The following is a 19,403-nucleotide window of genomic DNA, read 5'->3' as shown; positions in this document are numbered from 1 at the left end:
ATTAAAGAGGTGGCACAAGCAGTAAAGAGCTCACTTGTCAATGCAGGAGACATAAGATATGTGGGTTCAATCCATGGCTCAGGAAGACCCCCTGGAGGAGGGCATGGATACCTTCTCCAGTATTCTGGTCTGGAGAATCCCCTGGACAGAGGAACCTGGCGGGCTACAGTCCATGGGATTTCCAAGAGTCGACTCGACTGAAGAGACTTAGCACACACAGTTAAGAGCAAAACTGAGACTGCACCTGAGTCTGACCCACTGCTGTCCATACCCAGATGGGAGATCTCCCAGGAGAGGAGTTGCCAGCACACAGAAGGACTGACTGTCTCTTCAGAAGGCTGGCATGAGAGGCTCCACATGGGATTAACTTCCAGTTGGGACTTGTGGTGGGCTGACTCCAGATCACTGGTTCCCTGATGCTGATCTACAGTGGCAACATGGGAAGACAGTGAAGCAGGTAGATTCGAGGGCACCACACTGGGTAACAGAGCCCCAGGAGCCTCTGATGCTAGACTAGAGACCACACTTGAGAAATATTTGTAGAAACCAAGTTTTCAAAAAGGTTCTTTCATTTAGCAAATATTTATTAAGCATCTAGCATATATCTTGCTTGTTTAGTCACTAAGTCATATCCAGCTCCTTTGGGACCCCATGGGTTGTAGCCTGCCAGGCTCCTTTGTTCATGGAATTTTTCAGGCAAGAATACTGGAGTAGGTGGCCATTTTGTCCTCCAGGGGATCTTACAACTCAGGGATCGAACCCATGTCTACTGCATCTTTATCGCTGAGCCTCCTAGGAAGCCCCCACCTCAGTCCTATAGTAGCCACTTACTATAAAGAAAAATAGGAGAGTAATCACCGTAATATCATGTGAAAAGATCAAGTATATTTCAGATTGGGAAAACTTCATTGAGAACTTCAGATGCACACCTTAGGTCAACTAGGAAGACAACGAAGCATGTTATGAGAGAATTATGTGACAACTACCATCATGAAACTATATGGAATCCTCACTCCCTATATGATTTTAAGAAAATGCTGGGGATGCAGAGACAACTTAAAGAGATCATATTCTAGCTCAGAGGCAGGTGAAGTGGGCAGTCAGACAGGGTGGTCACTAAATGTGAGGGTATCAGAGAGGGAGGGTCTGGTTTGAGGAAGTCTTGTTGTTGAGTTGCCAAGTCATGTCTGACTCTTTTGGGACCCTATGGACTGTACCCGCCAGGCTACTCTGTCCACAGGATTTTCCAGACAAGAATACTGGAGTGGGTTGCCATTTCCTCCACCAGGGGATCTTCCCAACCCAGGGATGGAACCTGCATTCCTGTGTTGCAGGCTGATCTTTTACCACTGAGCCACCCAGGAAGCCCAAGGAAGTCTTGGGTTGGCCAAAAAGCTTGTTTGGGTTTTTCTGTAACATGGAAAAAACCGAGCAAACTTTTTGACCAACCCCAAAGAACTTGAACAGGGCATTGTGAAGGGGAGTAAGGGGGTGGGGACAAAGTTCCAGGCAGCCGCCACTGACTGGGCAAAGGCACATTGGTGGCAATGTACATGGTGTATTTTGGAAACAAAGGCTAGTTGGCTGAAACATGAGTTTGCATACGGAAATAGTGGGAAATAGGGTCAGAGGGGTGAGATCAAAGCTTCTCGGATTGTTCACCAGTGGTTTGCCCACAAATGCCTGTTAATGACTGTATGCAAAGGAAGAGTTAGCAGGACTCGAAGATGAATTTGGAAAATCACCAGACTCAGATTCTCTGTAACAGGACTGGAAAAGGAAGAAAACCAGAACATTTTGATGTGAATCATCTAGTGATCACAGACCATTGCCAAGCTGTTCCACTTAATAAAAATACCACAAAGCCCAAAGAAGACAGAGTAAGTGGGTATGTGGCTCTAACAAGAGAACTAAAAGGAATTTGGAAATCAGCAACAAGAGAAATGTGAAGTCCAGCTAGCGGAGGATGGCAGTTTCTATGCACAAGTGAAAAGCTCCCCACCCCCCATGCATATTGAGTGCACTTGACTCAGGCTTGGTGATGGCAGGGTTAGAGTGAACTCCTTCATCTGGCCCCTCTGGTCCAAGCCCCACACCGTCTGTCTGAACCCACCTGTCTTGCCATTGCTGTCTGCTATGGGCAGGGCTGACCCCGAGTCCTGGAACCTGCCCACACTCCTAGGACATCACATCTCTGCTCCCACTGGTCCCTCCTGAGTCCCTGGTGGATTTCTGCCCCTGTCTCAGGAAAGGCTCCCACCCGCCATCCACTCACAGCCCAGCATGCCACCATCTCCTAGCTCAGCATTTTGTGCCTCTCTGGACTGAAACCCTCACTCTCTCTCCATGCTGTGGCTAAAAGTCCAGTTTGCTTTCCTCTCTAGAATGTCAGCATAAATGCAGAAGCATGGTTCTTGAGCCCTGTAATCCCATAGCTAAACTCCATGCCTGCCATACTGAAGGACTCAGTGGATGTTTACTTACTGAGCTGAATATTAGAGTAATGATGCCCTTTGAGACAGGAGTGAGAACTCTAGGCTTCTGTGGCTGGGAATGTAGGTTTGGGGAGAGCACATCATAAGAATTGGGAGTAACTGAGCATGATTGGTGGGGGTGAGGTGAGACACATGTGCCAGGCACTGCCCGGCAGGTACAGGCTTGCCAGGGAGTCAGAGTCAGAGACGAAGGGACTACAGATCCACCCTTAGAAGCTACAATAAAACCTGGAGTGATGCAGGCACAGCATCCACAGGGAGACCCACTTAGAAGTGAAAGAGGCCAGGAGGAGCAGAGACAGGTGTGTCATAGGAGTAGAGGGCAGGGAACAGAAGCACCTCTGGAGGGGGGACAAAGTGGTCCGTGCATCCGAAAGGAAGAAAAATATATCATGATTTCTATGGCTGGTGTCATGGGCTGAATGTTTGTGCCCATCCAAATTCATATGTTGATGACCTAACCCCTAATATAATATTTTTAGGTGGAGGCTTCTGGAAGATGATTAAGATCAGATGAAGTTGTGAGGGTGGATGGCTCATTATGGGATTAGTGCCCTTGTAAGAGGAGGAAGAGACACCAGAACTCTCTCTCTTCAGTCTCCTGCACTGAGGAAAACCCATACGAAGACACAGCAAGAAGGCAGCCATCTGCAAACTGGGAAGAGCGCCCTTATCAGAACCTGACCATGCTGGCACTTCCCCCTAGACTTCCAGCCTCTAGAGCTTGAGAAATAGATGTCTGTTGTTTAAGCCACATAGTCTGTGGCATTTTGACATCAAAGCCCAGGCTGACTAAGACAGGTGACTGGGATGGAAAGGTCAGAGGTGACAGGATCTTCAGAGAAAATCTTGAGCGAAGGTGACACGGCTCTAGGTGTATGCAAGGGAAGCTGAGAATGAGACAAAGGAGCAACTGCTCAAGGTGTGATGGGCGAACAGACGCAGGCAGTTGAGTGCCAGGAGACCCCAATCCAGTAGCCTGCCTTTTCTGTGTATGTCCTTATGGTCCACAGAGTGACTGGGTTCCTTAAATGACTGATACATACGTGCTATATTATACCAAGTACCTGGAAAGAAGGGGTTTCTAAGGGAAAGTAAAGATGAGAGGAAGGGGCACATCTTTTCTTTAGATGGTGGCAATGTAAATTCCCCATTGATGTGCTCAGGATGCTTTCTGACACAGGCATGGGGACCTCATCATTTCACAGAATTGGGGTCACTATGTGGATGTTAGACAACACCAGTCTCATATTGACCTCAGCTGTTCCCGAGGGATGGGGCATCTGGAGGGTCCCACACAGTGTTCTCCCAGGAACACCACAGCTAACTCAACCTAGCGAAATTAGAACATGCTGCTAAATCAACTCCTGGCTTCCCAGGTAGTAGAGAACCTGCCTGCCAATGCAGGAGACATGGGCTCAATCCCTGTGTCAGGAAGATCCCCTAGAGAAGTAAATAGCAACCCACTCCAGTACTCTTGCCTGGGAAATCCTATGGACAGAGGAGCCTGGCAGGCTAAGTCCATGAGGTCGCAGAGTCAGACAAGACTTGAGTGACTAAGTACACATACATGCTAAATCAACTCCTAGGACTTAAGAAAAGTGTGAGGTAGTGGCCACTCAGATCAGATCAGATCAGTCGCTCAGTCCTGTCCGACTCTTTGCGACCCCATGAATCGCAGCACGCCAGGCCTCCCTGTCCATCACCAACTCCCGGAGTTCACTCAGACTCACGTCCATTGAGTCAGTGATGCCATCTAACCATCTCATCCTCTGTCGTCCCCTTCTCCTCCTGCCCCAATCCCTCCCAGCATCAGAGTCTTTTCCAATGAGTCAACTCTTCACATGAGGTGGCCAAAGTACTGGAGTTTCAGCTTTAGCATCATTCCTTCCAAAGAAATCCCAGGGCTGATCTCCTTCAGAATGGACTGGTTGGATCTCCTTGCAGTCCAAGGGACTCTCAAGAGTCTTCTCCAACACCACAGTTCAAAAGAATCAATTCTTCAGTGCTCAGCCTTCTTCACAGTCCAACTCTCACATCCAAACATGACCACAAGAAAAACCATAGCCTTGACTAGACCAACCTTTGTTGGCAAAGTAATGTCTCTGCTTTTGAATATGCTATCTGGGTTGGTCATAACTTTCCTTCCATGAACAGTGGCCACTAGAGAGGAAAAAAAATACTCCTTTAACTCAAAGGTATTTTATCCATAATTGTAGTTTTTTTCCTGCCACCATTACTCATTACTCATCATATCCACAAGTGGGTACCTCTGTCCACTCCACAGGGAAACATTGTTTGAGAATCACTGATTTATGGAAGTTATACAAATGTTTGTTGATCAAATGCATGAAATATTTCCAATGTACCACATTGTTTGTAATGACGGGTTCCTGTGGTGCTGCAACAAGCATGGTGTGGTGCTGTGCGTCCACGAGACTGTGGTTCCCGCTCACGTTGCACCTGCTAGTTTAGTGCACAGGGCATGTGTGTTCCTAAGGTTCCAGGGCGGGGCTCCCAGGGATTCTGAGCAAGGACATTCTCGCTGTCTGAGCCGAGGAGCCCACCAGGGACAGTCTTCCGCCAGCTGTCTTCCATGTTGTCATCCTTGGGGAAGCAAGAGGTCAGATTCTTGAACAGGCAAGTCCAAGTCCTGCTGCTGTTGCTCACATTCTTGGTAACCCTTTCCCCACTTGGGCAGAGTCACCATGAACCCCAGAGCCTGAGTATTTCCAGCAGCTCTGACGCTGGCCAGACAATCAACCTGTGCCAATGACTGACTGCCCTTGGGTCTTATTTGAAAACAAGGTCTCTGCAGGGCTCCACAGCCACAGATGTCCCATAATCTAAGTTGTGTTGGGGGGGCTGGCAGAGGTCATGACTGGACAGTAGAGTTTCTCTGCTCAGACTTCAAACCACAGATTTCAAGAACATGGAGTTTACAAGTCAGTAACTGCAGGCTAGACTGACCAGAATTGATGCTCAACATACTGCAGGCTCCCTGGACCTCTTGGAACCTCACTTTCTTCACTGTGTCTAGAATCATGCACTCAGTCAGCTCTCATCAATTGCTCCCGTAATTTCACAACCACGTCTCTTGGGGTCTCTGACAGCAGAGATTTCTTTGGCCGTCATTTTTATCACTCCCAAACCAAGGAAAGTGTTCTGTGCACACACATGTGTTTATGTGTATGAAAGGGTGAGTCTTGTATGCATGCATGAATGTGAGAGTACTTGTCACCCACGTGTGTAAGAGTGTAGGTATAACTGGGTAGGTGTGTGTATCATAGACTGTGGACCAGGGTGATGACAGCCAGGAATCCAGGGTACAGAATTTAAGAAGGCACTTGCTCTCAGGGCTGATTCTGTCCTTTAACGAGCGCAAGAGTGGGGCCTCCTTAAATTTTGCACTTTGCATGCTTTGGTGACTCACTCTAGTCTCAGCCTTGGTTGTGTGATGTGTCTGTATGTGTGAGTCTCTGTACATTGGTGTGTATGGGAACATGTGTATGCGTGTGCATACATGTGGGTGTGAGTATGAGTGTATATGTGTGCACTTGTGTCTGTCTTGGCAGCTGTCACTGGGCTTTGCCCATCCAGTCAGAAACTAGGGGGCCCCTTCTTCTCATTCCCCTGGGTCAGCCTTCACTCTACCCCATGCCACCCTTCAAAAGGGAGCACCATATCACGAGAGTCCCAGTTATAGACATGGAGCCATTCCTCTGCCACTAACCTATGCCATCTGGGACATGGCATAGTTGTCTGACCTCAGTTTCCTTGTCGGTAAAATGGGGCAACAGGGCCTCACCCTCCTGGCCTTGAACAACTCTGGGTCTAGGTAGCCAGTTTGATGGAACAGAACCTACAAGGCTTCTGTGACATGCCATCCTCAAGTCTAGAAGGAGAGAGGTATAGAAACAGACATTCTTATACAAAGTAGGCTGCGAAACCTGCCATAAAAATAAGGTACTAAAGATGTTGGGGAGAAGGAGAGGAACCGTGGAAGGCTCTAGGGGGAGGTGACATTTGAGCAGCATGGGTTGAGGATGGCTGAGATGTATGTATCATGGATGTGAGGTCCAGCAGGCCCCCCAGCTGCCCACTGAGGCAGGAATCATGGGTCTGCTTCACTGGTGAGGGGCTCCTGAGGTCACACAGGTGCCCACGGTCTGAAAGGGGATTCAGACCACATGTGCTGAGCCTCCAAGGACCCGTATCTTTGGCCACCTCCATCCAGGGGGAAGGGGCTTCCCTGGTGGCTCAGACAGTAAAGAATCTGCCTGCATTACAGGAGACCTGGGTTCGATCTCTGGGTTGGGAAGATTCTCTGGAGAAGGGAATGACAATCCATTCCAGTATTCTTGCCTAGAGAATCCCATGGACAGAGGATCTGGCAGACTACAGTCCATGGAGTCACAAAGAGTTAGACACAACTGAGTGACTAACACACACACACAAAACATCCAGGGTAAAGTGGTTCCCAGGCCTCTATGCAGGGCAGACTGATGAACACACAGAAAACAGTCTGTAAACAATAGACGGCTGTGTGCAATCGTGTGTACACGGTAGGACAGTGAGTGACTTCCCGGGAGGTGGGGACAGAGAGCAGCGTAGGCAGGGGCTCACCACGCTCCTGCCTAAGCTCTCCTGGGGAGATGGACACCTTCCAGCCAAGCCGACAGTCAGACTCCGAGGAAAGCATCTGTGATGAAGCAATCGGTGGCAACTGTGTGGCTCCAGGAAGACTCTAGAGAGGGTGACACTCAACAAGAGGGTGAACCCCAAGACCCAGAGCATGTCTGTTCCAGTTGGGGGCACCGTCCAGACAACTCTGAGGCCAGCAGGAGATGAGTGGCTTGTGGGATCTCTGGGGTGTTATCATATCTGGTGATGCAGGAGACCCCGGTTCCATCTCTGGGTTGGGAAGATTCTCTGGAGAAAGGAATGGCTTACCCACTCCAGTATTCTTACCTGGAAAATTTCATGGTCAGAGGAGCCTGGTGGGCTACAGTCCATGGGGTTGCAAAGAGTCGGACACAACTGAGCGACTGACACTTTCACTTTCATATCACCAGAGAACACAGGGACTGGAAGGACCCAGGTCTTGTCACTCTGCCCAAAGGGAGATGTCTCATAAAATCTGCAAATCTCTGAACACACGGGGGTTAAGCATTAGATGTGTCCAGCAAAGTTCTGATCTGGTCCACGCTGTTTGCACCTACAATTCTGCAACATTTTGCTACAAGCTGGCCAGGCACACGGAGCCCCAGTGTAGACCGTCATGGAGTTGACTGATGCAACACAGCCTCACATGCTGCCTTTCTTGAACAGTGACTTCTCCAGAGATCAATCAGACTCCAGAAGGCCAGATGAGGTTTATCTGTTATCAGCAACCACATGATTGTGCTGGGGTGGCTATTGGCGATAAATGACCTTTGGTGCTCCCACTGCTTGGGTTCTTAGTTTGCAATTCTCGTCCAGACACTGAATTGTTTTGTCTGATTATTTTCAGCCCTGGTACTGTGTGTTTGACCCCTTTGACAGGGAATCACAAGACTTTAGCTCCCTGCCCCGAGATGGTGCCTCTCACCCCTGTCATTTGCCTGGACTACCCTGGCACTGGGTGCCACCAGCAACGGCATGATGCTTTGCATGTGGCAGGTAGCATCCACAAGGGCTTGTGAAATTGGATGAAAGTTCTGACCTTCAGATTCCAGCTTGACCTCAGTGCCTCTCTTGCCCCAACATCCTCCCTCCCCCAGCCTCTTCCTCCAATTGGAAGTCACAGCCAGCTGCCCCAAGGACTTGTCAGGAAATCACCCCATTCCTGCCATCTCCACTTTGACAGTCATCAAGAACAATCTCAGGTTCAAGGGAAACAGCACAACAGAGCTGGAGTCAGAAATATCTTGCTTAGCTAATTCCAGACTTTTAAATGTCAACCAGGGTTTGCTATGGTGCCAAAGCTGGATTACTATTACACAAAGTAGGAAAATATCAGACAGAAGGTAGGGGTGGGGCTGGAGACAAGGAGAAAGAAAACAGAAGATTCATGGATTCTTTTTTTTTTTTTTTAACATATGGTTCTGGATCAATTAGGAATCAGGACTCAAGGTATGCAGGAGATGTGGGTTCTATCTGGGTCAGGAAAATCCCCCTGAGGAGGGCATGGCAACCCACTTCACTATTCTTGCCTGGAGAATCCCATGGACAGAGGAGCCTGGCGGGCTACAGTTCACGGATTTGCAGAGTTGGACAGAACTGAAGCAACTCAGCGTGCACACACGCACTCAAAGCACATCTCCCTTTGGTCCTATCTCAGCTACACACACATCACAGATGCACGCTCACTCTAGTTCATCCTTTTTCTAAGGCCAATTCTACCAAAACCCTAGAATGTTCTGGATGCCAATATAAAGTCCACAGACAGCCCATTCTATCGTGAACCTGCTGCTTCCCCGATGATTGGGTTTTCTGGTAAAAGGAAACAAGGACTTCTTTTTCAGAGTGGATTGGGGTAGCAGCTGATCATAGCCACAGGCCTCTGAGTCAGCATTTTTCATGAATCCTTTCATTTCATCCAACACCCCTAGACTGAAGGTCTATGATTTTGTCCAAGTAGAATATTAACATGTCTGTCCTAAATCTTTTTTTTCCCCTTAATTTATTTTTATTATTTCTGGCTGTGCTGGCTCTTCATTGCTGCGCCGGTTTTTCTCTAGTTGTGACAAGCAGGAGCTACTCTTCAGTTGCGGTGCTGGGGCTTCTCCTGTTGCAGAGCACAGGCTCTCGGGTACGTGGGCTCAGTAGTTTCAGCTCCCAGGTTCTACAAGGCAGGCTCAATAGTTAAGGCACACAGGCTTAGTTGCTCTGTGGAATGTGGGATCTTCCTGGACTAGGGATCGAACCTGTGTCTCCCGCACTAGAAGGTGACTCTTTACCACTGAGCCACCAGGGAAGCCCTGTCCTAAATCTTAACTGGAGCAAAATTTTGACACAGGGTTTCGAGTTACACACGGAGAGTTTCACAGGAAATGCTAAAACAGTGTCATATTTGAGCATCTGTCCCGGAGAATTTGGGGGGACTCTTCTCCCCGGGTACCCATGTATTGGAATGGGAAAATTCTTGAGTAGTTGCTATGTGCCAGGTGAGGAAACTGGTTTCACTTTCAGTGTTTCCTAGAAATCCTGCAGTATGCCCGTCTTTTATACAGAGGAAACTCTTCCCCAGGGAGACAACTGACTTGCCTAAAATCACACAGCAAGAAAGCAGCAGGGTCAGGCTCACGGGCAAAGCCTCTGAGGAGGCACCCCCAACCGCCTACAGAGATGGAGAGGCGTTCATTCACAGGACCTGGCTTCACTGTGACTTCAAAAGTCCTTCGCCCTCTTGACACCTCACAGCTGCCCCTGAATTGATCTGAGGAATAATAGTTCTCTCAGAGAAGCTAAGGAATCAAAATGCAACACACACAGTGGGCCCTGGGTGTGGGCAAACATGCAGTTCATACGATGACAGCAGATTAAGCTGTTTGTCCCTCAAATGCGTCACCCAACCAGCTCCCGACCACTCTGCTATGTGGGCCTGACAGTACAATACATCCCAGTGGACTAATTAGCACTAACGACTCAGGTCACTCCAAGGCCACTTAGGGAAACAAGTGCAGAAGAGAACACGGAGGAGTGCTGGAGCTGAGAACAGGAGAAAAAAGGAACAGAGTTAGAAAGGAAAGGGGGGGTCCATCCATGTCTCTGCAAAAGGCACAATTCGTAGAAGACTGTCACACAGAGTAAAGTAAGTCAGAAAGAGAAAAACAAATATTGTACATTAACACACACATGTGGAATCTAGAAAAATGGTAGAGATGATCTTATTTGCAAAGCAGAAATAGAGACACAGACATAGAGAACAAGCGTATGGAAACCAAGGGGGAAAGGGCTGGGTGGGATGAGTTGGGAGATCTGCGATTGACATATATACACTGCCATGTATAAAACAGATAACTAATGAGTACTCACTGTATAGCACAGGGAACCCTACTCAATGCTCTGTGGTGACCTGAATGTGAAGGAAATCCAAAAAAGAGGGGATATATGGATAGGTATGGCTGATTCACCTTACTGTATAGCCGAAATGAACACAACATTGTCAAGCAACTATACTCCAATAAAAATTTAAAAAAGGAAGAGAGGGAAGAAGTAGTTTTCTCTCTCCATGTCTTTCTCTGCTTAAATCAAAGATGGGTCTGCTTCTGAGAAATGCAATCAGCCAGGAGCTGGGCAGTTGCATTCCACAGCAAAAAGGGACAAAACAACTCCCTTTCCAGCTCCTGGTACAAGTGGAACCTTGGCTGAAGCTCCAAAGGAGCAGATGACTTAATTTTGAACTCTTGAGTGAGAGGAACCCTCAGGAAGCAGAAGAGGGAATGAACCTAAACTTAGGGAAATAAGATCTGGTATCTTAGGGGCTCCCCACTTGCTGCCCGTGGAGAGGGTACCGAGCAACCATCCCTGACTTTGTGGTTTGGTCTTCCCAGTAATTCTGAACCTGTGTCCATCATTTCCACTAATCTATTAGTCTCTGAAATGTAGCCAAGCAGGCAGGCCCAGTGGGGTTTGGAGATGCCAAGGGAGCAAGTTCCTTGATGGTCTACAATTTATGGAGGTACTTGTGTGAGTGTTAGTCATTCAGTCGTGTCTGACTCTTTGCAAGTCCATGGACTGCAGCCCGCTAAGCTCCTCTGTCCCTGGAATTCTCCAGGCAAGAATACTGGAGTGGGTTCTCATTCCCTTCTCCAGGGTATCTTCCTGACTCAGGGATCAAACCCGGGTCTCCTGCATTGCAGGCAGATTCTTTACCACTAGTGCCACCTGGGAAGCCCAAAGGGTCATGCTCTAGGTGAGACTTCAATTCACAACCTTGGCATTGCTCTGCATGTACTGCTGTATAAGTACCGTGCGTTAACAGATTGCACCACTGGAGCTCTGAGGTTCTCGTGGGTAGCTTTTTTTTTTTTTTTTTTTTTGAGGTGGAAACATGGCAGCACTGGAGGGGATGTGTTAAAAGAAAGCTCCCTCTCTCTGCTTTTCCTGAGTGGCTGACCATCTTCTTCCTCCTCACAGGACCTCCAGGAGGGACATCCAGATAGGGACCACCGCCCCCATTTTGCAGATGGGAAGACTGAGAATAGTCTGTTTTAACTGAGTTGGAGCTTTAGGGACAGAGATAAGGAAACCAAGCCAACAGACTGATGGTTCTATCTGTCTCTATTGGTAAGAATCCTTGAGCCTCCTGACCCAAGATGCTGGCCTAAGTTCCCAATAGAGTTGCAGGCGTGAAGCCATCTAGTGATGCGGGGAGTTTTGATGAGCTGGACTTCGAGAAAGAAGGCAGTGGAAAGGGAGTTGCAGACACATCAGCCTCACTGAGCACGAGTGCTCCTCTCTTCTGTAAAAATGTCCGTAACACACCTGCCTGGTGGCTCCTGAGAATTAAACAAGATGATGGATATGCTCTCTCCCAGCAGAATTCCACACCTGTAATAGCCCTCAGAGATAAAATAATCAGAACTTGCATTTACCAAGGGCTCACTAAGTGCCACGACGTGCTCAGCACTGTGTGGTGCATCTCTTTCTTTGGATATGAATGAGGCATGGGCAGAGCTGTCGCGGCTGTGGGCAGGCTGTGCGGAGCCTTGATGATCCTTGGCATTTTCCATGGGATTCAGGACCTCAGGAGGATCCTCCAGCATTAACACAGAAACAAGACCCACGTGTCACTGGAGGATCCCTGAATTTTCCTCCCTTTGATCTGAGACACGCCACGGCAAGGAGACACTGGTGTGTACCCAGGCCCTTTGTCCTTCGTGGGGAAGAAGCCCCAGTCAAAGTAAAGCCCATACTCAGTGACCAACGGTGGTTTAAAACAGAAACCTTTCTACCACGATTTTTCTGATCCATAGTGCCGGTAAGAGACATTTGCTCATGTGGCCCACCTGACCAAGGGAGGGGTCTGGAGGGGTTTTAAGAAACCCCCAAAGACTTGTCAGCCCTGACTCTGGACCTCAGTGACTAAACATAACACAACATGTTTAGTCGCTCAGTCGTGTCCGACTCTGCGATCCCAAGGACTGTAGCCCACCAGGCTCCTCTGTCCGTGGGATTCTCCAGGCAGGAATACTGGAGTGGGTTGCCATTTCCCTCTCCAGGGGATCTTCCCGACCCAGGAATCGAAGCTGGATTTCCTGCATTGACAGGTGGGTTCTTTACCACTGAGCCACCAGGGACAACCCAGGATATAATTAAGACCACAGATAAATAAGGAATTGTGGATGCTCCTGCCCACTCCACCGTGATCCAGAAATTCTATCCTAGGGTCACTCACCATGGACTGGAGGAACCGAGATTCCCTTGGGAGGGTGAAGTTTTCAGGAACCAGGAGACCTTTGGACTGTGCTTTCTGTACTCTTTCTTCCAAAAAAGAAACACCTAGCACCTCTGTTGGAAGCAGGCATTGAACCTACTTCCTAGGCAGAATGTCTTTTTAACTCCGTCTCCAAAAGAACCTGAGCCAAGGTGTTCTAGAAAGAATCCTCCCCACCAAAGAGCTCTGAGTGGGAGGCTGCATCCTCCTCTATTTTGACGGAGCTTTACACCCCCAAATTGTATCTCTGAAGGGAGTGAAGGCTCCTGGGGGCTGAGACACAGTCTTTCGCCCAATCTCAACTAAAACAAAAGCAAAGGTAGCCTGGAATGGGAGGGGCACGTTCCCCTCCCGCCTCCTTTTAAAATCATCCCCCCCCCTTAAATGAAATTGTGTCTTTTATCTCTTTGTGTACTCAGAACCTCGGAGCTCAAAGCTTTCTCAGCGCAACTGAGAAGTCAGTACCTCTTGGATTGATAAATAGAGCAGCTTTAAAATGCTTAGAACTGAAGACAGACCAACTGTGGCGAGAGAAAGTAAACACATCCCCGCATCAGTCAACCCTAGCAAGCTCCTCGCTGAGATTACAAACTGCAGTTCCTGCCTGAGCTGGTGAGGATGCTGGAGCAGACTGGGGTGGGGTTGCGGTGGGCAGAGCCACAGAGCAGCCTCCTCTGCTTCTTAGTCATGTCCCAAAGGAGATGGGTCACCTGGGAGTCCTCTCAGGACCCGGTTTGGATGTTCCCAAGCAGAGCCGGCTCTGCCAGCTGGTTTCATGCCGGAAAATGTCCCAAGAGAAAAAGGAACCCCGCTTCCTTCTTTTGATCTCAAGGAGTTTCTCTTCCTTACCCCTACTCTCTCTGTGTGCAGGTGAAATTCGCCAGTGAGAGAACTGGAATTTTTCACAAAATAGACTGTGATTGCTACATAATATGATATGAATATTTGAGGAACTTTTCCCATGAAAAATCCATACTTTAAACACTCTCCCCCCAAACATACACACACAAATTGTTTTTATGAGAACCAATTAATAAATGCTAATTCATCCAGGCATATCTCCACTAAATTACTCTTTCATTTAATTGCAGGGGAATTTTCCATTACTAAACTCTCCCTTGCTGATTTTTTTTTGCATTATTTATACATTATTTCAGTTTCACTAATAGTGAGGTTGGTATGCGATATTATCTGCTGTTTGTAAGTTTTAAATTTCTTTTCATTTAACATGTTTCCTCATTCTTGTCGCTCCACGTAATCTGGGAGAAACATCATTAAAAGCAGACAAGATTTTAAACATAAATGATGGAAATAGGCACTGGCTGAACAGAACCTGACAGGACAGTATCTTGTCTGATGAAACTGCTCTGATTTCAGGCACGCGTGGGTGTCCAGGAGCGTGTGTCTCCACTTTGGATTAATGTGGAAATGTTTTCCTATGTCAGTGAGTCACAAGTCAATCCACGGAAAAGATTGTGGGTTCAGAACTAGGAACGATCTCAGGAGCTTTAATAATAAAAATAAACAACACTTAAATCTTTTTATAAGCCACCAGAGCACAATGTCTCTTTTCTTGCTTCCTTTTCGTGGGCACCAAATCCAAACTTTGGTATCTAGACACCCCAAATTCAGACCAGCCACTCCCCAAAGATCCTGCCTTTTTATGCATGAAAAAGTGGGGGTTCTGGTGATGGTGAGGGGTTAGGGACTGTGGTTGAGATCATATTCAAAAGGACGTGTTTTAAAGTAGAATTTTGATTTCCTTATACTGAATGGCAAAGTTTCCAAGTACCTGGCCACCTTCATTTCTGAAATGAGTTCTTTCTTTTTCCTCTCCAATCACCTTCTTCCCTTCTAGGCTCCCCTCCCTCATTGTCTCCTTTCAGTGTCTTTTTCTCTTTAGTCTCTCCCTTCTTTTTCTTTCACACGAACACATTCTAGGGGATGTGAATGATTAAACTGTTTACTCCAAGGTTTGAGGTTTAGGTATGAAAAGTCATGTCACCGTAAGTAAAGTTTCACCTTTATACCCAACTCTATCAATAATTACAGAGCAAGGATGACGGTTAGTAAATCTTTCTTACAATTTGCTCTTACAAAAATGATACCATTTATTCTGAGTGTACTGAACTCCCTTGATCTTACTTTTCACAAAAATTAATTACAAAGCTGAGTAACCTCCAAAATGAAGTCAGTATATAAAGGGATGTATATTCCTGGGAAAAGGCATACACATAAAACACATGCCATATTAAAATTCAAGATTCGAGGCCGTAAATAGAAAGTTTTGACATGTAGTTATAATGGTAGGTGCTCTCCTCTGAACCAAAATATCTCTTAATAATTAAATTTCTGAGATTGATTTTTTTTTCCCTCCACTTCCTTTGTGCTCTTCAGTAAAATTAGGTACAGTCCTTTTGGGTATAGACTGATAAAATTAATTAACTTTCCTTCCACCCCGAAAATGTCCCAAATAAATGCTTCCAATAGACATCAAAAAAGTGTCAATTAGAAATAATTACTTCTTATCAATCAGTGGGACAATTAAAGTGACAAAGCTTGAAAAGATACTTATCTTAAAACTAATTCACAAGGTAGCTAAATTATCTCCTAATTAACTTGCATGGAGGAGGGTTGGAGGATGGACCATCTCCAAACAAAGATGAATTGAGGAACCCCAATACCTCTTTATGTTCCTCAAGACCTTTTCTCATCCCTAGACCTTATTTTCAACCCAGGCAAGAAACCTGGGAAGAAAACAGTTTCTTGGCTTCCTTTGCTCCTTTTTAAAACCGAGAGGAGGGTATGGGGGGCTTTCCATCTGTGATCTAAGGAAATTAGAGAAACGCTCTTTCCTTAATGGAAAGTCGCATCTTCTTGAATAATATATTTTCAGGAGTTGGGGGAAGAGGATTTCTGAAAAGCTACTGTGCATAACTTTTAATAACAACCTGCTTGCTTTTTTTTTTACTGAGCCCTCTTCCTCACGCATGTAGTACTGTTTACATTCTAATACTTATGTGGCATCTTTTACTCTTTAAAGAAAAGTTCTTGCTCAGGATCTCTGTTCCTTGATGCTACAAAACTCCCGGTGGATTTTACGGACCGTTCATCCCATCGCTGACCATCGGCAAATCAGACTCATTCACTCTTCGCTCTCCACATCCCTTCAGAATAAAACAGTAGGGAGGAAAAAGGAAATTTTAAAGATCCCTCTGCGAAGCAAGATCAGCCGTGGGTGAGCCGCAGTGGCGGGGGCGGCAGAGGCCGCGCAAAACTTTTCTCAGCGCGTTTCGTTTTATCTGAAACTGTGCGCTGGGCCTCGCTCCCGCGAAAACGTCCCGCCGGCCGCCTTCGCCCCATTTTGCTCCAGGGAAAAGCTTCAAGAAGGCTTCTCCAGGCAAAGTCCAGGCAGAGCCATGAACTCAGAAAGGGAGAAAGAAGGAAATCTCTAAGACCAATGAGGGAAATGGGCTTATAAAAAAACTGGAGGGCTCAGCTTGTGAATTTAGCTCTAAATACAGACAATGGTGTCAAGTGATTAGAAAGACGGAGGGTCTCTCACTCAAATTTACCTAGAGAGGATTTGGAAAAGAAACAGGGGACAGCCTTGAATCTTTTGAGCTATGCTTTAAACAATTTTCTTCTGTTTCACTAGCATTAAATTAAACTATAGGAGAAAGCCTTTCTCCCTCTCTCAGATTTTTTTTTTTTATTCGTTTTGGGGAGAGGATTGAAGAAGTCCCCTCTAAACAGAGAATATACTTCCGTCCCAGGCCCCGCCTGCGATAGGGGCGAAACCGCTCCCTCCCCAAACGCAAGGGCGATTGCTTCCGAGCTAATGGAAAAGCAGGGTCTCCTCATCTGGGTTTGGGGCTGATTAAAAATAAAGTAAAAATAAATTGTGCCCTTTCTTCTTTCCCTCTTGATTTCCATGTATTCTAACGAGCGTTTCCGTAATGACAATCAGTAGTGAAAACAAAATCCAGCCAACCCGAGGGACCGCGATATCGTCATTTCTCACGCAGTGACAGAGAGGAAAAGGTCTGGTCCAGGACTGTAAATTCGAGGACCGAGAGAGAGCACCCACTCTTATCATCGCCAGAGCGGTCAGGGGAAGGTCGGCGGTGGCTTAAGGGTTGGGTAGAAAGAAACCCGGAGCGGAGCAGAAGCTGCGGAACCAGCCTGGCGTGGGATCCGGCACCTGACGCCGCGCCGCGCGCTCGGCTTGGGAGACCAGTCCTGATTCCGAGGCGAGGGTGACGTGTGTCGTTATACCCGCATTAGGCTAAAGACTAACAGACCAAAACCTGGTCCTGGTCCCAGAAAGTGGTCAAGGAGCTTTTGTGACGCCTGGGCGCTGAGTAAGGAGAGCCAGGCGCTCCGCTGGGTCTCCTGGCTCGCCGACCCCGCCGCTCCCGGGAGCATTGGTGAGATTTCCACTCCGCTCCCCCGAAGGCCGGGCGCCCGCAGAGCGGGGCCAGGACCGCGGTGGCCTCGCTCACCTCCGGGCACCGGGATTGGGAGGGAGCGTGCTGCTGACTCAGTCTCCGGTGGTGGAGCGAACCCGAAAGAGAAACCTTCGGGCGTTCACCGGGGTCCCCGCGCCTGTGCGGGTGGATCCTCCGCCTCCAGTCCCGGAGCAGCGCGGCGCTCTGGGTTAAATTGAGATCTCAGCCGCGCGCAGCGCCCGATGCGACCCTCCTTATTATAACAAATGTCCCGCTTGCCGAGCGGGACTTCATATTCGCCGAGAATTCATCTGAAATATTGATTTCCTTTCACTCCACCGGCCCAAATCGATAGCGTTGCGCCCTGGCCCCATAAATCGCCTTCCCCGCGGCTGGCCCGGCTCCATCCATCACCGCGGGCCGGGCCGTGACTCCGGCTCGCTGTCCACACTTGCTGAGCGCCCGGGGCCATGCCCACTGTGCCGACCAGCCCCAGCCCTGCGGCTCCTTCCTGGCACAGACCACCCCGACCTTAGCCCGGAGGTCGCGGAGAGTCGGCGCCGCGGCTATGGACCCCGAGCGCTTTTGAAGGCCGTGGACCCGGATGCCGGTGGGGAGCGGGATTCGGCCCGCGGAGGGCTCAGTCCTCGCCCGGCCGGATGCCCCGCACGCGGGTCCCCTTCTGACCGGTGTTGAGCAAGGAGTCCGATAGCCCTCCAGTGCGCTCACGGCTCCCGGGCCCCGGACCGCGGGCTCCTCTCGTGTGGGCTGGAGAGGTGCGCGGGGCTCAGGGTCCCGCCCGGGGAGCCTCAGGAGACAGCTGCGCGCACCCGGGGACGAGGGCTTAGAGGTCGGGAGCAGGGGAGCTGCAAGTCCAGCAGGGGCGCGGCGTAGGGCCTGAGAGCGCGCAGGATGGCCACTCTGACGGGCCAGGCGAAAGGCGGATGGGACACGAAGGACACTCCTCTGACCCCACGGAGAGCTCCTCGCCCCTCACGGTGGTCCGCAGAAACCCAGGCCTGGGGAGGTCGGTTCCGCCGGGCCGAGGGGGGACCTCAGGGCCCAAGAGAGTGGCGAGGCGGCCGCTGCGGAGAGCCAGGCCCGAGGCGTTCCCAGCTGCGCCCCCACGCAAGGGGTCCAGTGAGCCGCGAGCCCCACCGACCCGAGCGCACGCACGGACGCACAGCGACGCGGGGGCTCCGGGGGTCCCCGGCCACGCCGCGTTCTTACCGGATCTAATGGAGTTGTGAGGCATCCCGGAGAGTCGCTCGCAGCCCGCCGAGGGCTCAGGGCTTCCTCACGCAGGTCCGCGCCGCGCCTGCCGCCACGCCGCTGCCCTGCACAGACCCGGGGCACGGGTATGAGACTCCGGCCCTCCGCCTTAGACCTCCTCCCCAGGCCTTACCCCAAGGCTTTCATCGCCAGGCAGGGGTCGCAGGATTTTCAGGCGAAGAGTGGCCAACCTCAGGCCGGCCTAACCCATGCGCCCGTCCTGAAGCGCCGGCGTTGGGGTCCGCTGGGCAGCGCCAAACTCTAACCCGCTGCCCTCCTCTCGGCTGCCCCAGCCTCATCCAGTTTAACTTGAGAGAGAAAAGGCTGCTGGGCTTCCTGGGACCCTTTCCCTTCTCGAATCACCCCTGTCTCCCACTCAGCTTTCAGCCAACCCCTGGGCGGCATACCTGGCCGGCCGGCCACAGGCCCTCACTGCCCGGGTCCGCCCTCGAGGGTGCCCTGGACCCCGTGTCTCTCCTCCTTCCGAAGTTTGTTCCCATCCACCCGGCATCGCCGACCGGTTTTATCCCGCCAGGGCCCGGAGAGATGGGTCTGGAGAGGCTCGCAGGCCGCCGATTGGCTGGCTGGGTGCGGGAAGGGGAGGATTTTGCAAGGGGGACATGGCTGAGTGGACTCAGGAGTTAGAAACATTCGCTGGAGCTTCTGTTTCCAGTGGAGAGAGGAGAGAGAAGCAGCTGAGCCCTAACTCAGCAGGCCTGGAAAGATCTGAGGAGTGTGCGATGGAGGCTTTAGAGCTTGAGG

The 19,403-nt window shown here is 49.5% G+C and overlaps 1 protein-coding gene across 8 annotated transcripts in view; it reads right to left on the bottom strand.

The window, feature by feature from the left end:
• PAX8 (paired box 8) overlaps positions 1-19,157 on the bottom strand; it is a 65,360-nt gene extending 46,203 nt beyond the window's left edge. For all 8 annotated transcript variants that reach the window (XM_070379470.1, XM_070379471.1, XM_070379474.1 and 5 more), the window contains exons 1-2: positions 19,049-19,157; positions 18,600-18,706 (exon numbers count right to left, since the gene is read on the bottom strand). In XM_070379470.1, coding sequence (XP_070235571.1) covers positions 18,600-18,624 — 25 coding nt within the window. In that variant the 5' untranslated portion in view covers positions 18,625-18,706; positions 19,049-19,157. The remainder of the gene's footprint in view (positions 1-18,599; positions 18,707-19,048) is intronic.
• Positions 19,158-19,403: the final 246 nt, after the last annotated feature.

This window comes from Bos mutus, chromosome 11 (genome assembly GCF_027580195.1).
Source record: "Bos mutus isolate GX-2022 chromosome 11, NWIPB_WYAK_1.1, whole genome shotgun sequence".
Classification (NCBI taxonomy): domain Eukaryota; kingdom Metazoa; phylum Chordata; class Mammalia; order Artiodactyla; family Bovidae; genus Bos; species Bos mutus.
The sequence above is the reverse complement of the archived record's forward strand: the minus strand, read 5'-3'. Positions and strand labels throughout refer to the sequence as shown.